At 42.6% G+C, this 27601-nt stretch overlaps 1 protein-coding gene across 1 annotated transcript in view; it reads left to right on the top strand.

The window, feature by feature from the left end:
• LOC109910406 (kinesin-like protein KIF19) overlaps positions 1-27601 on the top strand; it is a 247157-nt gene that overhangs the window by 30408 nt on the left and 189148 nt on the right. Inside the window, exons 2-5 of the mRNA XM_048609643.1 lie at positions 2271-2381; positions 9394-9481; positions 13515-13651; positions 17927-18052. Of these exons, the coding sequence (XP_048465600.1) occupies positions 2271-2381; positions 9394-9481; positions 13515-13651; positions 17927-18052 (462 nt within the window). The remainder of the gene's footprint in view (positions 1-2270; positions 2382-9393; positions 9482-13514; positions 13652-17926; positions 18053-27601) is intronic.

Genomic DNA, 27601 nt, shown 5'->3' with positions numbered 1-27601 from the left:
TGCTCCTCTGATGCTGCTTGGCCTGCTGTGTTCATCCAGCTCTACACCTTGTTATCTCAGATTCTCCAGCATCTGCAGTTCCTACTATCTCGGCAACTGTCAATGATCCTTCTCCCACAGTATTCTGTGTCTTCCCAAGCTATAGCGCCTCCACCCTTATATGGTGAGTTGTGACCTCCCCTTCATAATAATTTCCTCCAGCATCTCAGCACGTTGCCTCCAATCCTCACAATTGACTCTCTCAATGTGCCCACACCAGCAGAAGAAAAAGTTCACTATTGGAGAGAGTGTTTCTCTCTCCACAGATGCTGCCAGACCTGCTGAGTTTTTCCAGCATTCTCTGTGTTTGTCTCAGATTTACAGCATCTGCAGTATTTCACCTTTAATCAAGTTATTAATATGGCTATTTCAGATTAGTTGTTGCCCAAAGTTGTTGATAATGCAGGATTCAGTGATGGCACTGCTTTTGAATGTCAGTGGTAAATGGATAGGTTCTCTCTTTTTGGAGATGGTCATTGCCTGGCATTTGTATGGCACAAACGTTACTTGCCACTTTTCACTCCAAGCCTGGACATTGTCAGATCTTGTTCATTTGAACATGGGCTGCTTCAATATCTGAGGAGTCATGAATGATGCTGAGCATTGTGCAGTCATCAGCAAGCATCCCCACTTCTTGGGGACCTTATGATGGAGGGAAGGTCATTGATGAAACTGCTGAAGATGGTTGGGGCTAGGACACTACCCTGAGGAACTCCTGCAGAGATGTCCTGAAGCTGAGATGAACCACGTAAAAATTCCATATCCAGTTTATCACCTATGTCCTTCAGGATCTGACTAACTTAATCAGTAGTGGTGCTGCCAAACCACTCTTGGTGGTAGACATTGAAATCCCTCACCCAGAAGTACATTTTGTGCCCTTTCCACCCTCAACGCTTCCTCCAAGTATTGTTCAATATAGCAGAGAACTGATTCATTAACCGAGACAGGATGGTACGTGGTAATCAGTAGGAGGTTCCTTGCCCATATTTGACTTGATGCTTTAAGACTACATGGGAATCAATGTTGAGGACTTCCAGGGCTACCCTCGCTTGGCTGTATAGCACTGTTTCAACATGGCTGCTGGGTCTGTCCTACTGGTGGGACCAAACTTAACCCAGGATGCTGATGGTGGTGTCTGGGTCACTGCATGTAATGTATGCTTCCATGAGTATGATCCTGTTGTTTGACTAGTCTGTGAGGCAGCTGCCCTAATTTTAGAACTTGCCACAGATGTTAATAAGCAGAATTTTGCAGGGTCAACAGGGCTGTTATCGACATGACATTTCCAGCACTCACATGGATGCTAGGTGGTCTATCTGGTTTCATTCTGTTTTTGATTTTTTTTAGTGGTTTTGATACAACTGAGTGGCTAATTCATCCATTTCAGAGGGCAGTTAGGAGTTAACCACATTGTTGTGGATCTCTACTTACATGTAGGCAATGATGATCGGCCTCCTTTCCTAAAGGACATTTGTGAAACAGATGAATTTTTATAACAGCTGACAATGGTCATCATTAGACTTTAAATTCCAGATCTTTAATGAATTTAAATTCCATCATCTGCCATGGTGGGATTCGAATCCAGTTCTTTAGAATCTCTTAATTACTAGTCCAGTGACAGTATGATTATGGTATCGCCATGTCCAACCAATAGCTCTGACACTGTATTCCTCTGCATCAAGGCAGCAGAGACTGCCCTGCCAAAATGGAGGCTCCTGAGTTATAGCAACGATGTCATCCAATGCACAATGCATCATCTTATCAATGTTATTGCTGTCAATAAAGAAATCCGTGTGCAATTCACTCACTTTAATAGTATTTTTAATAATTTTTTAGAAAACCTATTACCATTTCTTGTTTTTTGTATTACCCTTGTGCTATGGTTGAAGCTGGACAAGGCAGCACCTTGTTTCGTAGGAATGCATCTTGGGTAATTGTGTGCCAGTATTTAATGATTCTTCCTCCCAATGGATATTGGACAAGGCTCCTCACATTAACAAAAAACAACTCTTTCCAGTATCACACAAAATGCACTGCAGAAGCAGGCCATTTAGCCTGTCATATAGGTATCACAGCTGTCTTCTAACATCTGTTCTGGATATTTCTGTTTATAATAAATTCCTTTTCATCCCAATCTACTGGCATTTTCCTTAATTTTTGAAGCAGCATTTTATTTGATGAGTTTCCAAACTACAGGTTTATTTTCATTTCTGGATTTTTATTTGTTGCAGATGGTTGTTTTGATGGACCCAACTGAAGATCCAGATGACATCTTGCGTGCTAATAGGTCCCGTGAACGAACATTTATGTTTGATGTGGTGTTTGATCACACATCCACTCAGGTACAGACTCACAGTATAAAATAATTCTGTGCATGTGTGCGTGTGTGCATCTGTGTGTGAGTGTGTGTGTGTGTGTGTGTGCACGTCTGTGTGCGTGTGTGTGTGTGTATGTGCGTGTGTGTGTGAGAAACAGTGTGTGTACTTGTATGTGTTTGTGTGTGTGGTGACAGTGTGTGTGAAAATGTGGATACGCAAATGTGTGTCATCAAACTGTTGTGGTTCTTTAGCCATGGACTTGATGTCACAGACTACCTCGACATTACAACTCTTTTACAAATGATAACCCTCCATTGCATTAATATTTTATACAGTTACTATGATAATGTTTAAGAGCATTATTAAAAATAATTATGATTACTGTTTAAATTAATTTGTGTTTGCAACATGGATGTCATAGGGTCATAGAATAGTACAGCATGGAAACAAACCCTTTGGTACAACTCATCCACGCCAACCAGATATCCCAAGTGAATCTAATCCCATTTGTCAGCATTTGACCCATACCCCTCTAAACCCTTTCCATCCACGTACCCACCTAGATGCCTCCGAAATGTTGTAATTGTACCAGCCTCCATCACTTCCTACAGCACCACGCTCTGTGTGAAAACATTGCCCCTTAGGGCCCTTTTAAATCTTTCCTCCTCACCTTAAACCTATGCTCTCTAGTTTTGGATTCCTCTACCCTGGGAAAAAGACCTTGGCTATTCACCCAATCCATGTCCCTCATGATTTTATAAGCTTCTATAAGATCACCCCCTAGTCTCTGATGCTCGAGGGAAAATAGCCCCAGCCTATTCAGCCTCTCCCTAGAGCTCAAACCCTCCAACCCCAGCAACATCCTTGTAATTTTTTTCTGAATGACCTTTCAAGTTTAACAACATCCTTCATATAGCAGGAGACCAGAGTTGAATGCAGCGTTCCAAAAGAGACCTAACCAATACAGCTATACAGCTGCAACATGACATCCCAACTCCTATACTCAATGCACTGACCGATAAAGGCAAGTGTACCAAACGCCTTCTTCACTACCCTGTCTACCTGCAACTCTACTTTCAAGAAACTATGAACCTGCACTCCAAGGTCTTTTTGTTCAGCAACACTTCCAGGACCCTACCATTAAGTGTATAAGTCTTGATTTGTCTTACCAAAATGCAACACCTCACATTTATTTAAATTAAACTCCATCTGCAACTCTTCAGTCCATCGGCCCTTCTGATCAATTTCCCGTTGCACAGAGATAACCTTCTTCACTGTCCACTACACCACTAATTTTGGTGAAATCTGCAAATTTACTAACCATACCTCTTGTATTCACTCCCAAATCATTCATATAAATGACAAAAAGCAATGGACCCAGCACCAATCCTTGTGGCACGCTGCTAGTCACAGGCTTCCAGTCCAAAAAACAACCCTCCAGGACCATCCTCTGTCTCCTACCTTCAAGCCAATTTTGTATCCAAAACAGCTAGTTCTCCCTGGATTCCATGTGATCTAATCTTGCTAACCAGTCTACCATGTGGAACCTTGTCGAAAGCCTTGCTGAAGTCCATAAAGACACCGTGAACTGCTCTGCCTTCATCAATCTTCTTTGTCACTTCTTCAAAAATTTAGTGAGACACAATTTCCCATACATAAAGCCTTGATGACTATCCATAATCGGTCCTTGCCTTTGCAATACATGTAAATCCTGTCCCTCAGAATCCCTCCAACAAATTACCCACCACTAACATCACCAATGTCATTGCTTAGAAATGTAATATATTTCTATCCTTTGCCAGAAATAACCCAGTTTTCCTACATAATAGACATTCTTTAACACTACAGCCATGTATCTCAACTGCAACCACCTGCTGTACTGGTGTAATATCACAGTTGATAACCTGCTGGCCTCATTGAGGTAGACTGGCAATTAGCTGCGGATTGTTAGTCTGATGCTGCAGCCTGGTGTTCATTCCAACAGGCTTGATGCCTGAATGTTTTTCTCTATTGACCCAGACATCCATCAGAGGCAGAATTACATTAAGATGTTAATCAACGTGTGGTGGCTTCTAACCACAGGATATATTTGAACTCACTACTTCAATTAACCGTAATAAAGTCTCTGTTTCTATTTTTCTGAGCATTTTTCCTTCTTAACTTGTTTTTTCAGTTTGTCTTTATGTCATTCTTCCTTTTGGTAAGAAAGTAGAATGATCGGAGCTACATACCTCCCCCTTAACCTCTATCCATCTTGCTCCTGCAGGTGTCTAAAAAGAAATTAGTTTTTGCTGCTGGGGCTTGACCTTCATAATTCTTCCTGCTCCCTCAGATGAATTGCTTCAAAACTGTACAGTTTTCCATTAAGTAATCCAAATTCGAGTGTTGATTGAAAACTGACAGCTGTGATACCATCCTTTTGATTTAGACAGGGTAATTCAGCTCCTGGGATCTGCTTTGGAATCTACACCAGGTTTTGACAAGTATTAGATAAATTATTTGGGAATTGACACCTATTTTGATTTGAGGCAATTCCTAACTGTCTTAAGGTTTTTCATTCAACATAGTGTGCCATCAATTTGATAATCTCATTGACCATGGAATGTGGAAAAAAAATGAGACTGGTGTTGTTTGAAGTGATCTTTTGTAAAATTGTTATTAATCATTTAAATTTCAAATCTCTCCAACTGTAGTTGCCAACAGCATCTCGTATTGATTTAGTGCTTTTACATGGTAAAATGTTTCACGTCACTTCCACATGAGGGCTATCAAAGAAAATTTGACACTGAGCCTTGTAAGAAAATGTATGGAAATGTTTAATCACAGGTTTTAACACATGCCTTAAATGGGGAGGGAGAGGAGCAGGTGCAGAAAGGTGTAGGAGGAAGAGAGGAATAGTTTTATAGAGGGAGGGAGGAGCAAGTTTTTGAAACAGAGAGGTGTAAGTTTATTAAGGGAGAGAGGATCAGGTACAGAGATGTACGTTTATGAGGGAGTGAGGAGTAGGTTTATTGAAAGGTGCAGAGAGCTTTAGGAGGGATTGAGGACTAAGTTTATTGGAAGGTGCAGAGAGGTTTAGAAGGGAATTCTAAAGCTTGGTGCTTGATCAGCTGAAGAATTGGCTGTGGGTATGGGTGCCTGGGGGTGCTTGGTGCTGATACTCTGTACTCATTCCTCAGTGTAGCTACTTCCTCTTGATCATTTCTGTCTCTTGTCTGTTGATGCTTGCTCTGTTCAACCTTCTTCACATTTCTAACCTTCACGTTACACACTGTCTAGGCAAACTCCCTCCTTCATGAAGGTAGATGATCAGTTTGTTCTCCAGATGTACAAGGGAGAATCTCTTAGAGAGAAGAGGCAGAAAAGTTTCAATCATGTGAAAAGGAGATCACATCCAATCATTGTTGCACACGACGGGTTTCTGATAAAAGAATGGCAGTAGGTGGAGGATCATTTGGAACAAGGAAGATATTGCAGTAATAGAGCATATGAACAGATGAAAAATATTTAATTCTTCACTGACCTTAGGTCAAGTGCCAGATGACTGGAGAATAGCTAATGTAGTTTGTTTGTTCAAGAAAGGCAGCAGGGATAGTTCAGTTCATTACGGACCATTTAGACTAATGTCAGTGCTGTTGAAATTAGTGGAAATAATTCTGAGGGACAGGATTAATGAACACTTGAAAAGTGAGGGATTGTTCGGAGATAGTCAGCATGGATTTGTGAGAGGAAAATCCTGTCTAATTCAGTTTTTTGAAAGTGACTAAATATATTGATAGGGTTGTACGTGGACTTCAGTAAGGCCTTTGATAAAGTCCCACATGGAAGACAGGTCCAAAAGTTAAGAGTCCATGGGATTCAAAACATGTTGGTAAACTGGATTCAGAATTGCCTTACAAATAGGAGGCAAAGGGTAATGGTGGAAGGTTGTATTCATGATTGGAAGCCTGTGATCAGTGATGTACCACAGGGATTGATGATGGGACTCTTGCTGTTTCTTATATTCATTAATGACTTGGATGTGAATGTGCAATGTATCATTAGTAAGTTTGCAGAAATTGGTGATGTTGTCGATAGTGAGGAGGATGGTCTCAGTCTACAATCTGATACTGATCAGCTGGTAAATTGGGCAGAGCAGTGGCAAATTAAATGTAATCCTGAGAAACACGAGGTTATGCATTTTGGGTGGTGTAATAAGGGAAGGATTCACACAATGAATGCTAGGTCCGTAGGGTAGTGAGGAACAAAAGGACCTTAGTTCATGGATCCCTGAAAGTGTTGGCACAGGTGGGAGGGGTGGTGAGGAAGGCATATGTAATGCTTGCCTTCCCTTAGCCAGGGCATAGAATATAGAAACAAGGAAGTTTTGTGAGCACTTTATAGAAGATTGGTTAGGCCACAGATGGAATACTGCGTGCAGTTTCAGTTACCACACTGTTAGAAGGATGTGATTGCACTGGAGAAGGTGCAGAGGAGATTCACCAGATGGTTGCCTGGAATGGAAAGCCTCAGTTATGAGGAAAGACTGGATAAGCTGGGTTTGTAGGCTAGAGGAGATCTGATTGAAATATATAAAATTATGAGAGGCAGAGACAGGGTAGACTATGAGAATCTTTTCTCCATGGCAGGTGTGTATAGGACCAGAGGGCATTAATTTAAGGTAAGTGGTCTAGAGGGGATCTGAAGAAATGTTTTTCACCCAGAGGGTGGTAGAAATATGGAACATGTTGCCTGAGAAGGTGGTGGAGGCAGATATTCTCACAACATTTAAGAAGCATCTGGACAAGCACTTAAAATGCCAGGGCGTACTAGGCTACGGACCAAGTGCAGGCAAAGGGAATAATGTGGTTTGATGTTTGTTGGTCAGCATGGATATGATGGGCTGAAAGGCCTGTTTCTATGCTGTATGCCTCTATGACTAAGATGGTTGTGTGATGGTAATATCACTAGACTAGTGAAACACGCCAAAACTTTGTGGTTATGGGCTTGAATCCCATCACTGCAGATAAAAATCTGGAATTGAAAGCTCCTTTCAGTGATTGTCACCATGAAGCCATCAATGGTTGTCATAAAGACCAATCAGTTTACTCATGTCCTTTATGGTTTGAGCTGACATCAGAGATTTATCTACTTTTGTAGATGATACCACAGTGTCTGTATGAGCAGGTAGGAAGCTAGGAATACTGTGGCGTAATTCACCTCTTGACTGCTCAAAGCCTGTCCACCATTTACAAGGCACAAGTCGGGAGCGTGATGGAATATTCCCCACTTGCCTGGATGAGTACAGCCCCAACAACACTCAAGAAGTTTGACACCATCCAGGAGAAAGCAGCCTGCTTGATTGACACCATATCTGCAAGCATTCACTCCCTTCACCACCGACACTCAGTAGCAGCAGTGTGTACTATTTACAAGATGCACTGCAGAAATTCACCAAATTTCCTCAGACAGTACCTTCCAAACCCATGACCACTTCTATCTAGAAGGACAAGGGCAGCAGATATATGGGGACACCACCACCTTCAAGTCCCCCTTCAAGCCACTCATCATCCTGACTTGGAAATATATCAACGTTCCTTCACTGTCACTGGTCAAAGTCCTGGAATTCCCTCCCTAAAGGCATTGTAAATCAACACAGCAGGTGGACTGCAGCGGTTTAAGAAGGCAGCTCACCACCACCTTCTCCAGGGCAACTAGGGACAGGCAATAAATGCTGGCCAGCCAGCGAGGTCCACATCCAACAAATGAATAGAAGATAAACCTCTGCATGCTCTGTCCTCATGGAATGTGCCTGTCATAAGGTCTGGGTGTAAGGGTATGTCCTACCCTGTAGAAGCTGCTCTCTTAGATTAGGCTGTCTGGTGTGTGGATTTGCTGCATCTCTCTCTCACTTATCTATGAGTGACAGCTGTCTAACTCTCTGGAGTTCCAATAAACTCTTTCATTTACATTCTTGTACAGAACACTGATCTGTGTATCACTGCTCTCCAGTACAGTTCTTGCACCCTCTCTTGTCAGAGTCTCAATAGCATGTGACTGCTGATGTCAGAGCTATATCATCATAGACATCATTTTTTAATGAAGAAATCTGTTGTCAATATACTATACTTTAGTCGAAGGAAATCTACCCTCATTCCTGATCTGGCCTACATATGACACTAGAACTATAGCAACGTAGCTGACTGTTATCTGCGGTCTGAAATAGTCTGAGCAAGCTATTCAGTTCGTAGGCAATTAGGGATGTTTAAAAAATACTGGGCTTGTCAGTGACACCCACATCCCATGAAAGAGTAAAGAAAGAAAAAATAGGTTTGAAGCTGAGATTGTGAGTGTGGGTACTGAAAGACCTGACTTGAAGAATGTCACTGGGCAGTCAGGGACTAGGTCATGATGCAAGGTTTGCGATCCCTGTGGGATCCTAATGCCAAAATTGTCATTCCTCATTTGGTTACCACAATTAAATCATTATAATTATTGAATAAAATAATTCACTTTTAGAGATCAATATCTCAGATAAATAGAATCCCTATAATGTAGAAACGGGCCATTCAGCCCAACAAGTCCACACCAAACCTCCAAAAAGCATCCCACCCAGACCCATCCCTGACTTTCCCATGGCTAATGAACCTAACCTAGACATCCCTGGGCACTATGGGTAATTTGGCATGGCCAATCCACCTAACTTGCACGTCTTTGGACTGTGGGAGGAAACCGGAGTACCCAGTGGAAACCCACACAGACACAGGGAGAACGTGCAAACTCCACACAGAAAATCACCCGAGGCTGGAACCAAACCCAGGTCCCTGGTGTTGTGAGGCAGCAGTGCTAACCACTGAGCCACCATGCTGCCCTTGTTCATATTCAAACCTGTATTCAGAAACCATTTACCTTATTAAAACTGTTAGACAGTAGCAGAAATTTTAATGAGTATGTGAACAACATTAACACATTCAACTAGAGACGCTGAAACATGTTGGCATAAAGACTGATCTCTATATTACTGGACTTAGTAAAACTGCTTTCTGTTTAATTTTAGGAGGATGTTTATTTGGCCACTACAAAGGACCTGATTAACAGTGTCATTTCTGGATATAATGCGACAGTATTTGCATACGGACCTACAGGTAGTGTTGGAAATTTATTTTAAGATGTAGTCAAAACACAGTTTATTAATTTGACCTTTGGCAGTGTTGTTTAGGAGAATATTTTTCACACTGCAAATTGGTGAATGACCAGTTAACCTAGAAGTTGCTTTGGCTGTGTTGCAGGAGGAATAACGCGAGGAGAAAGAATTCATTTTCCTGAAACACATGTCATGAGTAATTTGAAGGCCACGTGATGGGGCTTCAATGTCAAGCAAATGAGGATATTTCTGATATCCTTCAGTACTGTGCTGAAGCACCAGGCGAGATTAATTCAAATGCAGGAGTGAAGATTGAGCACACGGCCTTCCAACTTGAGATAATGTTGAGCTGAATTGATAGCTCAGAGTGCAGATTATGACAGGACATATTTTGCTAGGGAAGGAAGATTAGGCCAGGAATGATTAGCTGCTGAGAAGTTTGGGTCTTAAAAGGGCATTACCTAGCTCCTGGTGAGTAGGACTGTCTGCATGAGGTATCGCTTCAAATATGGGACAGATGAGGTGGACCTGTAAGTTCCCAGTCCAACATTTTCTGAAGGTAAGACTGTGATGAAAATTAGCTTTGTGGAAGGAATTCATTAAATGATAAATCTGACATTCCCGTGAATGGGGAAGGTGGGAGTGGGGGAGAATGTTAAAGTGAAATTTCCCTGGTTTTGTTTTCAAGCACATGAAAGCAAAAGAATTTGCTTAAAAAGCAAAAAGAATGATCTTAAGTCTTATTGAAAGAGTTGGTAATATACTTTTCAATCCATTACCAGAATCTATACATTCACTGGTTGATTCAGGGGAAAATGGAAAGAAAACAAGCTCCAAAATGCCCAACGTGTGAATCAATTATTAGCCAAGTTCTCATATAGATGCATGAATGGCTGTAAATATCTGCTGACATCCCCTGTAGTGGAGGACCAGAGTCAAGGCTGCCTTTGGAATAGAGTAAGATCCAGGGAAGTTTGTGCTGCTAATCACCTCTTTCTCCCAATAAGAAATCAGCAAATAGAAAGGGCGACAGAACACTGAGGTAACTTTAGATTTTGATTTGCCTCAAAATTCTACTTTGAGTGTTTTTATAATAATAAAAGAGGGAAAATGGGACAATCGAGTACTGGATTTTCCAATGGCCAGACAGTTATATTGCAGCATCGATGGGAGTTGAGTAATGGGATTCTTTGGAATCCCCGAAGTAACATGGTCCGAAGAAATTACCCAGGAAACTAAAGATTCCACTGGTCAGTTCTCCTGTAAATGGAATCACCTAAAAGTCTTCATTTAAATCAGAGAATTTGGAGAGATTTGCAGAAGTTAATAGTTACCTGGAAAAATTAGATTAAAAACCTGGTCTAGCACTGTGTAACAATTAAACTGACCCCAAATTGGAATCATAGAGTCATACAGCATAGAAACAGGCCCTCAGCTCACTTTTATTAACCAACAAACTCCAAACTAGACTAATCCCATTGGTCTGCACTTGCTCCAGAGCCTACTATGCCCTGGTATTTTAAGTGCTCATCCAGATGCTTCTTAAAAGTTGCGACAGCACCTGTCTCCATCACTCTCTCAGGCAGCATGCTCCATATTTCTATCACGCTCCAGATTAAAAATTCTTTCTCAAATCTCCTCTAAACCATTTGCTCCTGATCTTAAACTTATGTCCTCTGTCATGGGGAAAAGATTTTCAAATCTACTCTGTCTGTGCCTGTCATAATTTTGTATACCTCATTCAGATTCTCCCTCAGCCTCCTGTGCTCCAGGCCTACCCAGCCTACCTAGCCTCTCCTCACAACTGAGACTTTCCATCCCAGGCAACATCCTGGTGAATCTCCTCTGCACCCTCTCCAATGCAATCACATCCTTTTGATAATGTGGGAACCAGAACTGCACATAGTATTCAACATGTGGCCTGATCAATATTTTAGAAATTTGCAACAAGACTTTGTTGCTCCTATATTCAATGCCCCGGCTTGCACTTATTAAATCCATCTGCCCAATTTACCAGCTGATCAATATCCCAGCCTGAGATCATTCTCCTCACTAACAACAACACTACCAATTTTTGTGCCATCTGCAAGCTTACTAATCATACCTTCTGCATTCACATCTGAGTCATTAATGTAAATAACAAACAGCAAGGGTGCCAGAACCAACTCACCACATAAATGTCCAGCTACACCTCCCTTAGATTCATTGCACACATTGGACTCTGACTGAAAATTCTCCGCCCTCATCCCCCATCAGAACTGAACAACACATACTTCACTCAGCAATCATCATCACCGCCCCCACCAGCACTCCCCAAAACAACTGTCAGACTGGATATCTTCCCAAGACACAAAGAGCAGTGACCTGGGTCTGAGCATCGCCTCTTCCCTCGGGGCCCAACACAACCCTCTGCTCCCTGGAGCACAACATCCCCCAACCCACATTGACAAATCCACAGCCTCCCAGGCACCCAAAAAGCCCATTTCCACATAGCGTCTGACACCCCAACCCCCTATCTTCAGGATCTGACATAACCCTCACCCAAGACCAACACTGGCTGTATACCTTGACAGAGACACCAACCTTAAACCCCCTTCAAACCCTCCCACCCCCATTCTTCACCAAACTACATAGATCCCATCTGTTGTGACCTAGCCTAAATGCACAAGAATTGCCAACACAGCCACATAGCACCACCCCCCCCCCCCTCCCCCCCCCCCCCCCCCCACCCCCCCCCCCCCCCACCCACCCCAGCCATACCTGGCACCTTACCCTCACCTTACTTATCTGGAATCCTATGCCATTGGCACTTTATTATTGCCTTAACACCCTGACATGATACCCACCACCAAGCACCTAACCCCTGTGGCAATATTCCTACCTGAACCACCACCCCCACCTCCCCCGACCTCAGACTTACCTAACAAATTTACCATTTCATAGTAGCTGTCAGAGTAGCTGTCTATGATGCCGGACCTTTAAATTACACATTGCAGCAACTGACTGGGGTGAGGAAAAGGGATCTGCTCTGCCTTTCTGTAACTGTCCTGCACTACATGGCAGAAACCCTCATAATATTTAAACATGGACTGCAATGGTTTAAGAAGCCAGTTCATCACTAACATCTCAAGGGCAACAAGGGATGGGTAACAAATGCTGGCCAGCCAGTGATGCTCATGTCTCAAGAGCGAATAAAAAAATGTATTTAGATGTGCACTTGCGATGCCAAAGCATACAAAACTTTGGGCCAAGTGCTGGAAAATGAGATTAGAATAGTTTTCTTGTTCTGTGCTATGGACCTCTATGACTCTAAGTGAGTCAAAGATAACTCTTGCACAGGTTTTACTGACCTTGGAGTTCATGACTTCTTCAAGAGATATTTGTTAAAAAGTAGTTCATAAAATAGTCCTTTGGGAAGTTCATGCCATCTGTTGGCTGCAGATTTAGGGCTCAGGTTAATCAGGAATATGCCTTTGTCAGTGGCTGGAAAGTCGCTGCAGCACTGAATTCTAATTCCAGACAGCCTCAGATGTTTCATGTCACATTAGCCAATCAGCCAATATGTATACTTCAGGATTTTCTTGAAAGATGTTTAACCTGTGCAGTTTGAGCACTGCTTCATTCTCCTTTCCATTCAAACTAATGAGGCCCATTATTTGGTTAGTATTTGTTAATGAGAACATGTAGGTAATTCCCTTCCCCCAATCTTCCACCAATAACTTGCTGCATTTATGTATGCCCAATAAATGATAACACGGATAAATATCATTGGGAGCTAATGCAGGTATAAACTCAGCAGTGTGAAATTATCTGATGATAGATAAAATATACCACATACAGAAAAATAATGTTCAGCCCTCTTTGGAATACAAATGATACTGTCAGGGAAGCACCTACATTCAGTCTATGTACCTTTCCATTTGCTGCAGCCATTCCCTCATTATTACAAATTTTATTGGAATTGTCGCAATTGGAATTTACCATTATCTGTTCTACAGATAAATGATTTACCACAAGTATTTTATTTGGCACAGGAGCTGGCAAGACCTACACAATGCTGGGGATGGACTGTAAACCAGGAATCTATGTCCAAACTCTCAATGATCTTTTCAAGGCCATCGATGCTACTAGTGAAAACATGGATTATAATGTTTCCATGTCATACTTGGAGGTAAATGCAAAGTTAATTAACCAGAAACTTGGGTACCCTGGCTGGTATTGTCACTTAGTAATCTACACTACCAAGTTTGGAACAGTGCCAGACAAAGTAGGTAGGTCCCATTAGGCACTAGTGAGCCAGTGAATATCAGCATAGTACCTATATTTATACTGAATAGTTCCTAGGCTATGAAAATTGTGTTCCTGCTGGAATCTGTGAACACTGAATGATTACAGAATCAGATTGACAGTCAGGCCATCAGGCATAACACATTATTTTGAATTATACATGAAGAATAACTACAGTAATAATAATTTGCTAGTACAGAACTTGACTATTACTGTAAAAAGACATTTTGTTGAAGATTTTTATTTTGCATTCAACAGGACAATTCACAAGAAATTCCAACATACGGGGAAACTGACATTTATATATCATGAGTAGAATGTGTTAATTGGTTGACAAGTGAAATCTGACCAGTAGAGATGTTGCAATGGACAATGCATTGGTTAATGGTGACTGACAGTTAACTGCCAAAGTTTAATTAAATTTTAAACAAGACAGGTTGACTTTGACTTATCGAGGCATTGGCCTGAGAAATGAATTGGAGAATAGCTGTCAGCCATTTTCTTGCATTTTAACAGGTTCTGTATGTGTACATGTTTATTTTGTTTGCAAAAAAATGGCACTGTGTATTAATAGATATGGCTTCTAGTGCATGCAAGTGTGCCAGCACTGTGGGCCTGATTGGAAATCCCAAATTGTTATCAGCATAATCATTTACACACTGATTACTTAGGTATGGTCAGTATTTTGCTGTGAACTGCTGCAGGAATATGCTATTTGATACGATCTGCCAGTCTTTGGGATTTATGGCCTAAATACCTGTCATCACAGAGGCACTGAAATTCATATATCACATTATAATTTATGTGATTGACAAGATGTCTTTTTAATTTGATAGTGGCATTCTATTAGCGGCAAACACCACTCAGTACCTCATGCAATACTAGCAAGGTACTTGAAAGCACGACTGAAATATACTCCAGCATTAGGTAGTGCTTTTCATAAACACAGAGAGAAAGTTATGATAAGGGGAAAAGTATATGAAAAAAGAGGGAAAGGAAAGAAGAATTATTTTTTCAATACTATTATAAAATGTCCTTTTGGATAATATCAGTGAATAGCAGGTATTTGATAGCATTATTTCTCCTAAGAATCTAATAAGAGAAAAGAAACAGGCATTTAATATAGTGTCTTATTATCCCCTCTGGTTTAAAGACTTGACAACAATGAAATAGTTTCTAAGGCAGACATCATTGTACAAGTTTATGCTGTGGGGATTGTAACAAGATCAGCCAGGTGGACCTCAAAGAATATGAGTTCCCTGATTGGGGCTATTAACCTGGTCCAATCAGGGAGCCCTGGATGACAGATGAGAACAGAAGTGTCAGACATCCTGTTCACTCTGAGACCTGGCTCTGACAGAGCTGAATCAGTGTCAAGTACTTTCCACGTGTAAATGAAGGGTGACTTAGTGACAGGATACTGGCCTCTGTGGAGTTATACCACATGTAAATAAAAGGTGACTTGGTGACGGGATAGCAGCCTGCATGGTGATGAGAGAAAAGTATTTTCCTGAAGAACTTCACTCATAGTTGTCTTTGAATTGGGATAAGCATTTCTGGCATCATGTCATTATTTGGGAAGCTTGGCTTGTCTGATCCTGCTGTTGAAGACTGGGCCTAAAATGTGGAAAGAATGCACTATTTTTTCTGGGGAATGACATTGGGGCAGATGATAAGCAATGAATAATTCTCCTGACAGCTTGTGGACAGGCAGCTTTTTCAGTTATTAGGAGCCTAACTTTCCCTGAGGCACCAGATGCTAAAACCTTTCAACAGCTGATGGATTTAGTTAAGGAATATTACAACCCCAAGCCTCCTGTAATTCTGAGAAGCTATCATTTCTACTCATGAATGGCTGTGTAAACCCTGCACTCAGTTACATGTTGACTATGCAGGTCCTTTCATTGGCTCAATGTTCTTGTTCAATGTGGACATCCACTCAGAGTGGCTGCACATGCATACAGTTCATTCATTAAACACAGGGAAGATAGAAAAACTGCACTCATCTTTTGCAGTACATGGACTCCCAGACATGTTGTAATGGGCCATTGTTTACCAGTAAGGAATTCGAGTATTTCGTAAAGTTGAATGGTTTTTAACATATAAGGACAGCTCCATACCATCTATTGTCCAATGGTCTGGCAGAAAGAACAATCCAAACTTTGAAGGCAGGCTTAAAGAAACAGCCTACAGCTTCACTATATACCACTGTCCCAGTTTCTATTTGATTATAGGATCATCCCTCATGCAACTACAGGATAGCTCCAGCAGAGTTGCTAATGAGGAGAAGACTCCACATCAGGTTAATCTAATCTTTCTTGACCTGGGTAGAAGGTAAAACAGCAGAAGGAATGCCAGTGCCGGACACAAGACTCCACTAAGTGAGAGAGACAGTTTATTTTAGGGGACAAAGTTTGGTGTAGAAATCATGAGAATGGCCCTGTATGGGCAAGAGGCATGGTTGATGCAAGGTCAGGTCTAGTGACATATAAAGTTTGGATAGGTGTGACAGTCCTGAACAAGTACATGAACCAGTACATGAACCATATTAAAGCTGCAGCCTCTCAAATGGTGCAGGAGGAAAATGTGCCTGACTCCTTGACTGCCTTTCTGACTGCTCGGAACCCATAGGTTCTCCTTCTCCATCAAACATTGAAGGTACCTCGGAATCTGAGATGGACATGATGAATGCTGCCGCCTCAATGCCTTTGTCGCCCGTAGAAGAGAATGAAATTCTTCTGGGACACTCCAGACTGCAAGGGATGAGCTATTGTGGTTTACACGCCACCTGTATCAGAGGCAAAGTTGGAGGACTATGACCCACTGCAAAAATGCCTCAGGAGAAGGTACAAAAAAAAACAGCCTATGTCCTCGGACTCAGAGGGGAAGGGTGTAGTGATTGTAATGAGGTCAGCCAGGTGGGCTTCATAGAATATGAGTTCCCTGATTGAGGCTGTTAATCTGGTTTAATCAGGGAGCTCTGGCTGACAGATGAGAACAGGAGTGTCAGACATCCTGTTCATTCTGAGAGCTGGCTTTGAGGATGCTGGATCAGTGTCAAGGACTCTCCACATGTAAATAAGGGGTGACTTGGTGATGGGATACCGGCTTCTGTGGAGTTATTTCAAATGCAATATTCTATTAAACACAGGTAGGTTCCAGAAGCATTGAGTATATGAACACATAATTTTACACCATTGGTTGGAAAGTGAACAGAGAAACACCCTGCTTTTCTTTGACAGATTAAATCTTTTATATTCACTTGAACAGGCCAGAGATAAAACCTCATTAGAGGACCTGCTTTCCTTACAATTCAGCACTCTCTTCAAATTGCAGTGCTTAATTATTGCTCAGCATTCATCATATTCAAAACATGCTGCTTGGTGTCAGTGGGGTATGTTTGGCAATGTACAAATGAGTTTGAATGGAAATAGAAGCAAAAAGAAACACTTCCTAACAGTTCTGTAATTTTGAACACTAATTGTGCCCCAATCACATTTAGCAAACTCTTCATCTGTGTCTTTTGCCTAACAAGAATGTCATTAGTATTGTCAGCAAAAATCATATATGATCAGGACATGAAAACCAGCAATATGAGCTTTTGTGGATTTTATGTGTGTGGAACATTTGGTTCACTCTTTTCAATTCAATATATTATTCACAGCTAGCTGAGTGCAGTAATCTGACAAAGAAATGTATAGTTTCAAAATCTGTAATTTTAAGTAGGTTATTTCTGTTTCTATGTTTTAACTAGTGGTGAGTGCAGGAACATTATGGTGTGTGGGTTAGGAGAGAAAGGTCTGTTCCCTACCCAGTATCTATAAGCACATAGTTTCAAACCAGGCTGATTTCCCTTTTGCTCGACCTGATACTGAGGCCAACTGAAGATCTTCAGCTGTCACCTGACTCAGCCAACTCTGGGTGTCAAGCCTGAAAAACTCTGGCTTATTGATGCCTCCATTTTGAGGCAACTGTGGAGCTCCAGGATGAAGATTCAAACCTAATCCATCTTCTTTTCTCAAAATACTGCTTGTTGTAGAAGAATGGAGAACAATGGTATGATGTTAAGATGGTTAATAAGAGTGAAGGGCAATTGGCAATGAATGTGCAGTTTCAATGTAAATGAAAATACATTTCCCTCATTTCTTTTTCATTTCAGATATACAATGAGATGATCCGTGATCTCTTGAACCCTTCCTCAGGATTTCTGGATTTGCGAGAAGATTCCAAAGGGGGGATCCAGATAGCTGGAATCACAGAATTCTCAACCAGTAATGCTATGGAGGTACTGACCAAAATTAATATTATTAACCCCTACACTAATAGGGACTTTAATGTAGCTAAGGATCTCACAAGGCGCTTCCACAACAGCATTAACAATTATAAGATGACATTGAGTCATGTGAGATGATATTGAGGCAGATGAGCTAAAAGATTTGCCAAAGAGTTAGCCTCTTAAGGAAGGTGTTAAAGAACGAAATACAGTTAGATAACTGGAGAGGTTTAGGGAGCAGCAATTTTAATCAAGATAATTACAAGGCCAGAGTTGTAGGAGTGGAGGTATGACAAAGTATCATGGGGTAATAGAAGGCTATGGAGACAGGAAGGAATAAGGCCACAGAGAGGGTTCAAAACAAAGGATGAGAATTTTAAAATAAGATGAAGCTGGACTGAGAGCCAGTGTAATTCAGTGAGCAGACAATAGATGTGGTATGAATTTTTGCTGAGCTTAGTTTAAGTGGGAGAAGGACGTAGAAGACAGATCAGTGTATCCAGTCACTTGATGACTCTGTGAGATTCAGAGTCCCCTATCTTAGTCTCCACTGATATCCTTGCACCGATTGGATGTTCAGTCCTGTCTGCCTTGCAATTGGTCAATGTTTTTCTTCTCAGCGATTCTCTCTCAGTCTCTTGGATGCCATCTGGAATGCCTTGTGATGCTCAGCTATTCATTCACTGACTTTGCCATCCCCTTCAGAAGTCAAGGTAATACAAAGCTGTAGACCAAGTGCTGGAAAATGGGATTAGAATAATTAGGTGGTTTTTGACCAGTGCAGACTTGATGGGCTGAAGGGCATTTTTCCGTGCTTAAAAAACATGTCTGATCAGCAGTGTACTGACTCAAGTCTAAAGGTAATAAATACATGGATGTGGGTCTAACAGTGGAAGTGCTGAAATGGGATAATCAAAGGCGGCACAGTCAGAGTTGGAACAGTTAGAGACAGTACAGTAAGAAACAGTACAGACAGAGATGACACAGTCAGAGGCAGTATAGTCAGAGGCAGCATAATCAGAGGCTGAACAGTTAGAGAGAGTAGACTCAGAGACAGTACAGTAAGAGGCTGTACAGTCAAAGACAGTACAGTCAGAGGCAGCGAAATCAGATGTGACGCAGTCAGAAGCAGTACAGTCATAGGCGGCACAGTCAAGCAATGTTAGAGATGGAAGCTAATTTTGATGACAGATACATCTCAAAATTATGAATAGTCAGTTCAGCTTTAATGTGGAGGTGCCGGTGTTGGACTGGGTTGGACAAGGTCAGAAATCACACGACACCAGGTTATAGTCCAACAGGTTTATTTCAAGAAGCTTGTGTTTTCAAATGAACCTGTTGGACTATAACCTGGTGAGGTTGTAGACATGCTCGCTGAGCCGGTGGGTTTGGTTGCAAACGTTTTGCCACCCTGCTAGGTAACATCATCAGTACACCTCCTGTGAAGCTTTGGTGTTCTGTCCCGCTTGTTATTTATGTGCCTTGGTTTGCTGGGGTGGTTGGTATCACTTCTGGTTTTGTTTCTCAGTGGTTTGTACACAGGGTCTAAATCAATGTGCTTGTTGATGGAGTTCCCCTTGGAATACCAGGCCTCCAGGAATTCCCTGGTGTGTCGCTGTTTGACTTGTGTGGTTATGGATGTGTTGTCCCAGTCAAATTTGTGTCCCTTGTTGTCTGTGTGTGGTGAGACAAGTGAGAATTGGTTGTGTCTCTTGGTGGCTAGTTGGTGTTTATGTATCCATATAGTCAGTTTTCTTCTGGTTTGGCCTATGTTGTGTTTCTCACAGTCCTGACATGGTACTTTGTATATGACCCCAGTTTTGCTGGTTTTGGGTATGGGATCTTTGCGTTTGTCAGTAGCTGTCATAGGGTGGTTGTTGGTTTGTGGGCTACCCTGATACCTAGGGGTCTGAGTAGTCTTGTGGTTATCTCTGAAATTTCCTTGATGTGCGGTAGGATGATTAGTGAGTCTAGTCATGTTGTGTCTTCCTGTTGTGATCTATCTCGGAGGCAATGGCAGATTGTGCTTTTCGGGTATCCACTCCTTTTCAAGACTTTATATAAGTGTTCCTATTCTGCTTTGTGTAGTTCCGAGTTGCTGCAAAGTGTTGTGGCTCTTTTGAATAGTGTCTTGATGCAGCTCCGTTTGTGGGTGTTGGGGTGGTTGCTAGTCTAATTGATTATCTGGTTTGTATGTGTGCTCTTTCTATATATGTTAGTCTGGAGTTCCCCATTGTTTTTGCATTCTACCATTATGTCCAGGAAAGGTAGCCAGTTGTTGTTATCTTCTTCTTTCATGAATTTTTTCGCGGTAAGGATGTTGGTTAGGTGTTGGTGGGTTTTTTCTAGTTTTGTGTGTTTGATAATGGGTGGCACGGTGGCTCAGTGGTTAGCACTGCTACCTCACAGCGTGAGGGGCCCGGGTTCAATTCCAGCCTCGGGCGACTGTCTGTGTGGAGTTTGCACATTCTCCCCATGTCTGCGTGGGTTTCCTCCCACAGTCCAAAGATGTGCAGGCTAGGTGGATTGGCCATGCTAAATTGCCCATTGTGTTCAGGGATGTGTAGATTAGGTGGATTATAGGGGATGGGTCTGGGTGGGATGCTCTGAGGGTTGGTGTGGACTTGTTGAACCGAAGGACCTGTTTCCACAATGTAGGGACTGTATGATAATCACAAAGGTGTCATCTACATACCGGACCCAAAGTTTGGTTTGTATAGTGGGGAGTGCTGTCCATTCTAACCTTTCCATTACTGCTTCTGCAATCAGTCCTGATACTGGGGATCCCATTGGTGTTCCGTTGATTCGTTTGTATATGCCGTCGTTGAAGATGAAGTGGGTTGTGAGGCACAGATCTAGTAGTTTCATGGTGGTGTCCTTATTGATGTTGTTGGTGTCCTGGGTTGCCTACTTAATTGATTCATCCAGCAGTGTGACAATTGTTTCTTTGACTAGGTCGATGTTTATGGATGTAAATAGTGCTGTTATGTCAAAGGATATCATCATCTCATCCTCTTTTATCCTGGTGTCCTTGATAGTGTCCTTGGGATGAGTGGACGGAGTGGATAGTGTTGTCCACTAAGTATTTCAATTTCTGTTGTAGTTCTTTGGCAAGTCTATATGTTGGTGTGCTTGAAAATGAGACAATAGGTCTGACGGGAACCCCCAGTTTGTGTACCTTGGGCAGTCTGTAGAACCGGGGTGCATTGGATCCCTCCAGCTTCAGTTTTTGGTTGTCTGTCTTGCTGATGTCTCCTGAGTTATGTAATTTCTTCAGGGTCATTGTAATCCGGTTTCCATGCAAGGACTGTGAGAAACACTACACAGGCCAAACTGGAAGAAAATTGACAATATGGTTACTTAAACACCAACTAGCCACTAACAGACATGACCAATTCTCAATTGTGTCACTACACATGGACAATGAGGGACATGATTTCAACTCAGACAACACATCCATAATCATACAAGCCAAACAGAGACACACCAGGGAATTCCTGGAGGCCTGGTATTCTAAACAGAACTCTATCAACAAACACATTGAATTAGACCCTGTGTACAAACCACTGAGAAACAAAACTGGAAGTAATACCAACCACCCCAGCAAACCGAGGCATGTAAATAATAAACGGGACAGAGCACCAACACTTCACTGGAGGTGAACTGACGATGTTACCTAGCAGAGTGACGAAACGTTTGCAACAAACCCACCGACTTGGCAATCATGTCTACAACCTCATCCACAACCCGAGCTACAAATCTTTTCGAAAACTTTAAACTATAACCTGGTGTCATGTGATTTCTGACCTAGTCCAGCTTTAGGCAGTCACCAGGAAAAGCTATTAGAAGTGATGGCTAGGGAAATGGGGCAACAACAGTAGTAGGCAACTACAGATTGCTTTGATCTTTCCAACATTTACCTGGTGGAAATTTCAGCTCATCAGGAACTGGATGTCAGACGAACAGTGTGAAAACTGTGAGGCAATGACAGGGTCATAAGAGGTGGGATGAAGGTGAATTTGGGAACAGGCTATGGAGAGTGAAGCAACCTCATCAAGCTTTTGGGTTAGAGAAGATGAAACTGGATGGAATATTTGTGATGAATAAATGCCCTTCATATCTTGTCAATTCTAAGACACACAGTGCCTGTGATGTTGTTACAGGTTTAAACCTACTGAAGATGATAAAATTAGCTCCTTATATATGTCACAGTCAAAACTACAGATTGTATCTCAAGGAGATTCTAAATGGGCTTTAATTTTCTCTCTACGTGATGGTTAGTGTCTCAGTGGTAATGGTGAGTTCAGAGTATACAGATCCATTGTGTTTCTAAGTTGAGTCTTGTTCTATTACACAGCATGTTTTATATCGAACTACTTAAACCAGAAGTTCCCAAACTATGGATGAAAATTACTGATCGAGTTCACAGAGGTCATGATTGGGGTCGTGAACTGCCGCTCTTCCAAACAGCAATAACAACTGTAGAGGGGAGACTGCCCAAGTCAGAGATAGTCTGGACCCACAGGATAAACAGCATGGGACAGTTATTGAGCACAAAGTCACACATCTGACACTTGGTTTGAGTCACCCGAGGGTGTTTGTGCACTGATTTGGGAAAGTTAAAGCTGCTGCAGATTCAGTCTGTTCTTGGAACAACTGGCTGGTCACATGGCTGAGCTGGGAAGGTGGATGACACCTTCAAACTTGATGGTAACGAAAGAAAGAACTGCGGATGCTGGAAATCTACAACACAAACAGAAATTGCTGGAGAAATTCAGCAGGTCCATAGAGAAAAATCAGAGTTAACGTTTTGAGTCCAGTGACTCTCTTTCAAAGCTGATAGCATCTGGGAAATATTGGTATTTATCATTTTGGTGGGTGTTGTGAGGGTAAAAGGTGTGAGCGGATATGTGGAGATGGAGCCCAGAGAAACTGAGGAATAAAGTTATGCAAGCAAAAGATTGTTGATAGTAGGCTAGAGAAGAATGAAAGCTACATAGGCGATAAGATGGGTAACAATAGGGAAATGGGTGAAAATGGGGTGGCTGCGCTGAAAGCAAACTGTGCCTTGACAAGAGCTGGGCTTTCAGGGTGGGTAAGTGACATAGGAGGTGTTCAGGTTCTAAACTTATTGAAGTTGATATTGAGTGCTGAAGGCTGCAGAGTCCTCAAGCAGAAAATGAGATGCTGTTCTTCTAATTTGCACAGAGTTTTATTGGAGCACTGCAGCAGGACTGAGACAGATATTGGCCAGGGAAGTTGGTGTGTTTAAGTGGCAGGCAACCAGAAGCGCGGGGTTAATTTTACGGATGGAGCGTAGATGTTCCACAAGGATATCATCACTTTCATTTATGCTCCTACTGTTTGACAAAGTATTTGCAAAAACTCCTTTCCACAGCCACATCCAATTCCTCATGAACCACGCCCCTTCTTCTCAACCCCTTCCCCTCTCTCCATCCTTTCTCCTAACCCCATTTCTTGTCAAGTGTTTACGATCGCCTCTGACCTTTCAGTCTCTGATGCCAAATATTTTGTACTCAGCAAAGGTCTTAGTTTTATCCCTTTGCACCCCGTCTTCAATGAATTTTGAGCACAACGTGAAATTTTCTTCCATTGCCTTCGCCTCTGCGCCCATTTCTTTGGACAAGAATCCTCTCCCTGTCCTACAGATCCTTTCACCCAAGCCTAACACTCTCTCTCCATGTGGACCCCTCCTTCTGTACTTGTACTTGCACTTGGCCTGTCCATTGAAAACTGTTGACGATATATCGATCGTCTTAATTTCTCTGTTTCCCTCCCCATTCTAACCTATCTTCCTCTGAACTGACTGTACTGTATGCTTTCAGATCTAGCCCTAACTTTGTAATCAAGCCTGCTGACAAGGGTGGTGCTGTTGTCATCTAAAATACCTGGAATGAAGATTGTCAGTAAAGCCCATCTGGTTTATTAATGTTGTTCTGGGAAGGTTGTTCTGGGAAAGAAATCTGCCATCCTTACCTGGTCTGGCTTACATATGTCTCTAGAGCTACAGCAATGTGGTTGAATCTCAGCTGCCCTCTGAAATAACTTCACAAACCATTCAGTTGTATCAATAACTATGAAGTCTCAACAAAGAAATGAAACTGGAGGACCACTTAGCAGTGACTTAGGCACTGGAAACGACAATGCAGAAATGGCTTTGTCGACCCTTGCAAAGTCCTCCTCACAAGCATCTGGGGAGATATTGCCAAAATTGGGAGAGCTGTCTCACAGACTCATCAAGCAACAGCCTGACAGTCATACTCACAGAACCATATCTTGCACATGGTGACCCAGACACCACCATCACCATCCTTGGACATGTCCTGTCTCACAGGCAGGACAGACCCAGCAGAGTTGACTGCGCAGTGGTATACAATCTGGAGGGAGTTGCCCTGAGAGTCCTTAACCTTGGCTCCAGACCCCATAAATACTCATAGCTTCAGGTTCATCATGGGCAAAGAAACATCCCCCGCTGATTACCACAGACCGTCCCCCCTCAACTGATGAATCAGTACTCCTTCATGTTGAACAACACATGGAGGAAACATTGAGGGTAGCAAGCGCACAAAATATATTCTGAATGGGGGATTTCAGTGTCCATGACCAAGAGTGGCTTAGTGGCAGTACTACTGAATGAGCTGGTGAGGTTCTAAAGGACATAGCTGCTAGACTGCGTCTGCAGCAGGTGGTGAGGGAACCAACAAGCGGGAAGAACATTCTTGGCCTCATCCTAACAAGTCTGCCAGCTGTAGATGCATCTGTCCATGACAGTATCGGTAAGACTGACCATCGCATTGTCCGTGTGGAGACGAAGTCCTGCCTTCACATTGAGAATACCCTGCATTGTGTATGTGGCACTATCACTGTGCTAAATGAGACAGACTTCGCACAGATCCAGCAAGTCAAGACTGGGCATCCATGATATGCTACAGGCAATCACCAGCAGCAGAATTGCACTCCAGCACAATCTGCAACCTCATGGCCTGCATGCGCCCCCTCTTGACCATTACCATTAAACCAAGGGATCAAACCTGGTTCCATGGAGAGTGCAGAAGGGTCTGCCAGGAGCAGCACCAGGTATACATAGAAATGAGGTGTCAACCTGGTGAAGCCATCAAACAGGACTACTTGCATGTCAAACAGCATAAGCAGCAAGTGATAGACAGACCTAAGTGATCCCACAACCAGTGGATCAGATCTAAGCCCTGCATTCTGCCACATCCAATCGTGAATTGTGGTGGACAATCAAACTCAATGGAGGAGGAGGCTCCACAAACATCCCTATCCGCAATGACAGAAAAGTCCAGTAAGTCAGTGCAAAAGATGACGCTGAAGCTTTTGCAGCAATCTTCAGCCAGAAGTGCTGAGTGGATGATCTATCTTGACCTCCTCAAGGTGGTCCCAACGTCAGAGAGACCAGTCTTCAGTCAATTTGATTCACTCTGAATGATATCAAGAAACATTTGGAATCACTGGGATACTGCAAAGGCTATGGGCCCTGATAACATTCTGGCAATAGTACTGAAGACTTGTGCTCCAGCAGTTGCCACTCCGCTAGCCAAGCTGTTCCAGTACAGTTACAACACTGGCATCTACCTGACGTTGTAGAAAATTGCCCAAGTATGTCCTGCACACAAAAAGCAGGACAAATCCAACCCAGCCGATTACCGCCCCATCAGTCTACTCTCAATCATTGGTAAAGTGATGGAGGTGTCATCAACAGTGCTATTAAGCAGCACCTGCTCAGCAATGACCTGCTCAGTGACGCCCAGTTTGGGTTCCGCCAGGGCCAATCAGCTCCTGATCTCATTACAGCTTTGGTTCAAACATAGACAAAAGAGTTGAATTCCAGAGGTGACGTGGGAGCTACAGCCTTTGACATCAAGGCTGCACGTGGCCGAGTGTGGTATCAAGGCGCCCTAGCAAAAGTGGAATCAATGGGTATCGGATGAAAGCTCTCCACTATTTGAGGTTATATCTGGCACACAGGAAGATGGTTGTGATTGTTGGAGGTCAGCCATGTCAGATCCAGGACATCTCTGCAGGAGTTCCTCAGGATAATGTCCCCAGGGTAGGCTCAACCATCTTCAGCTGCTTCATAAAGGACTTTCCCCCCATCATAAGGTCAGAAGTGGAGATGTTTGCTGATGATTATACCATTCAGCCCCGTTCGTGACACCTCGGATACTAAAGCAGTCCATGTTCAAATGCAACAAGATTTGGACTATATCCAGGCTTGGGCTGACAAGTGGCAAGTAACATTCATGGCACCCAAATGCCAGGCTATGACCATCGTCAATAAGAGACAACCTAACCACTGCCCATTGACATTTGATAGTGTTACTATCACTGAATTCCCCACTATCAACATCATGGAGAGTTACCGTTGACCAGAAACTCAACTGGACTCACCACATAAACACAGTGGCTACAAAAGCAAGTTAGAAGCTAGGAAAACTGCGACAAGTAACTCACCTCCTCATTCCCCAAAGCCTTTCCTCCATCTGCGAGGTACAAGTCAAAGTGTGATGGAATAGTCCACATTTGCCTGAATGAATGCAGCTCCAACAACACTCAAGAAGCTTGACAACCATCCAGAACAAAGCAATCTACTTGATTTGCATCACATCCACAATTGCACCACATTCCTCTACCATTGATGCTCAGTAGCAGCAGTCTGTACTATCTACAAGATGCCACTGCAGAAATTCAACAGATACTTAGACAGCAGCCTCCAATCCCACAACTGCTTCCGTCTAGAAAGACAAGGGCAGCAGATACATCGGAGCACCACCACTTACAAGTTCCCCTCTAAGCCACTCACCGTCCTGGCTTGGAAATGTATCATCATTCCTTCACTGTTGCTGGGTTAAAATCCTGGAACTCCTTCCCTGAGGGCATTGTGCATGAACTGCAACAGTTCAAGAAGGCAGCTCACCACCATTTTTTCAAGAATTAGGGATGAGTGATAACTGCTGGCCAGCCAGCAACACCCACTTCCCACAAGAGCATAAAATTCGGCTATATAAATGTGTTTGCCATGAGTGCCAGGTCACTTTGTTTCAAAACATGCAACAGGTCTCCAGCAATTCCATGTCAACATTTCTGTCACAGGCCTGCTGCTGTGCTCCAGTGAGACTCAGTATAAGTTACGGGAGCAGCATCTCATTTTCCACTTGGGAACCTTGCAGCCTTCAGGACTCCATATCAAGTTCATACACATTGAGACAGGATAAAAATGGGTGTAATGCATAAAAAAGGAAGTTCAGTGGCTCCTGTACACAGGGCTGCTGAGATGATTCTTATTATTCTTGTACTGATTAGAATGTCACCTTTTGGTCATTATTCTCCAAAAGCTTTGAGTGGCTTGTGAGAGGCACAGGGTGGCTAGTTCATCTACAAAAGGTCTCTGACTTATCAATTAAGTTACTGCTTATAGTAACCGCTGAAGAAAAGGTAAACTTGTTTTCTTCAGGCTTAAAATCGAATCAGAGATAGTAGGAACTGCAGATGCTGGAGAATCCGAGACAACAAGGTGCA

The sequence above is a fragment of the Rhincodon typus genome, chromosome 21 (assembly GCF_021869965.1).
Source record: "Rhincodon typus isolate 14 chromosome 21, sRhiTyp1.1, whole genome shotgun sequence".
NCBI lineage: Eukaryota > Metazoa > Chordata > Chondrichthyes > Orectolobiformes > Rhincodontidae > Rhincodon > Rhincodon typus.
The sequence above is the reverse complement of the archived record's forward strand: the minus strand, read 5'-3'. Positions and strand labels throughout refer to the sequence as shown.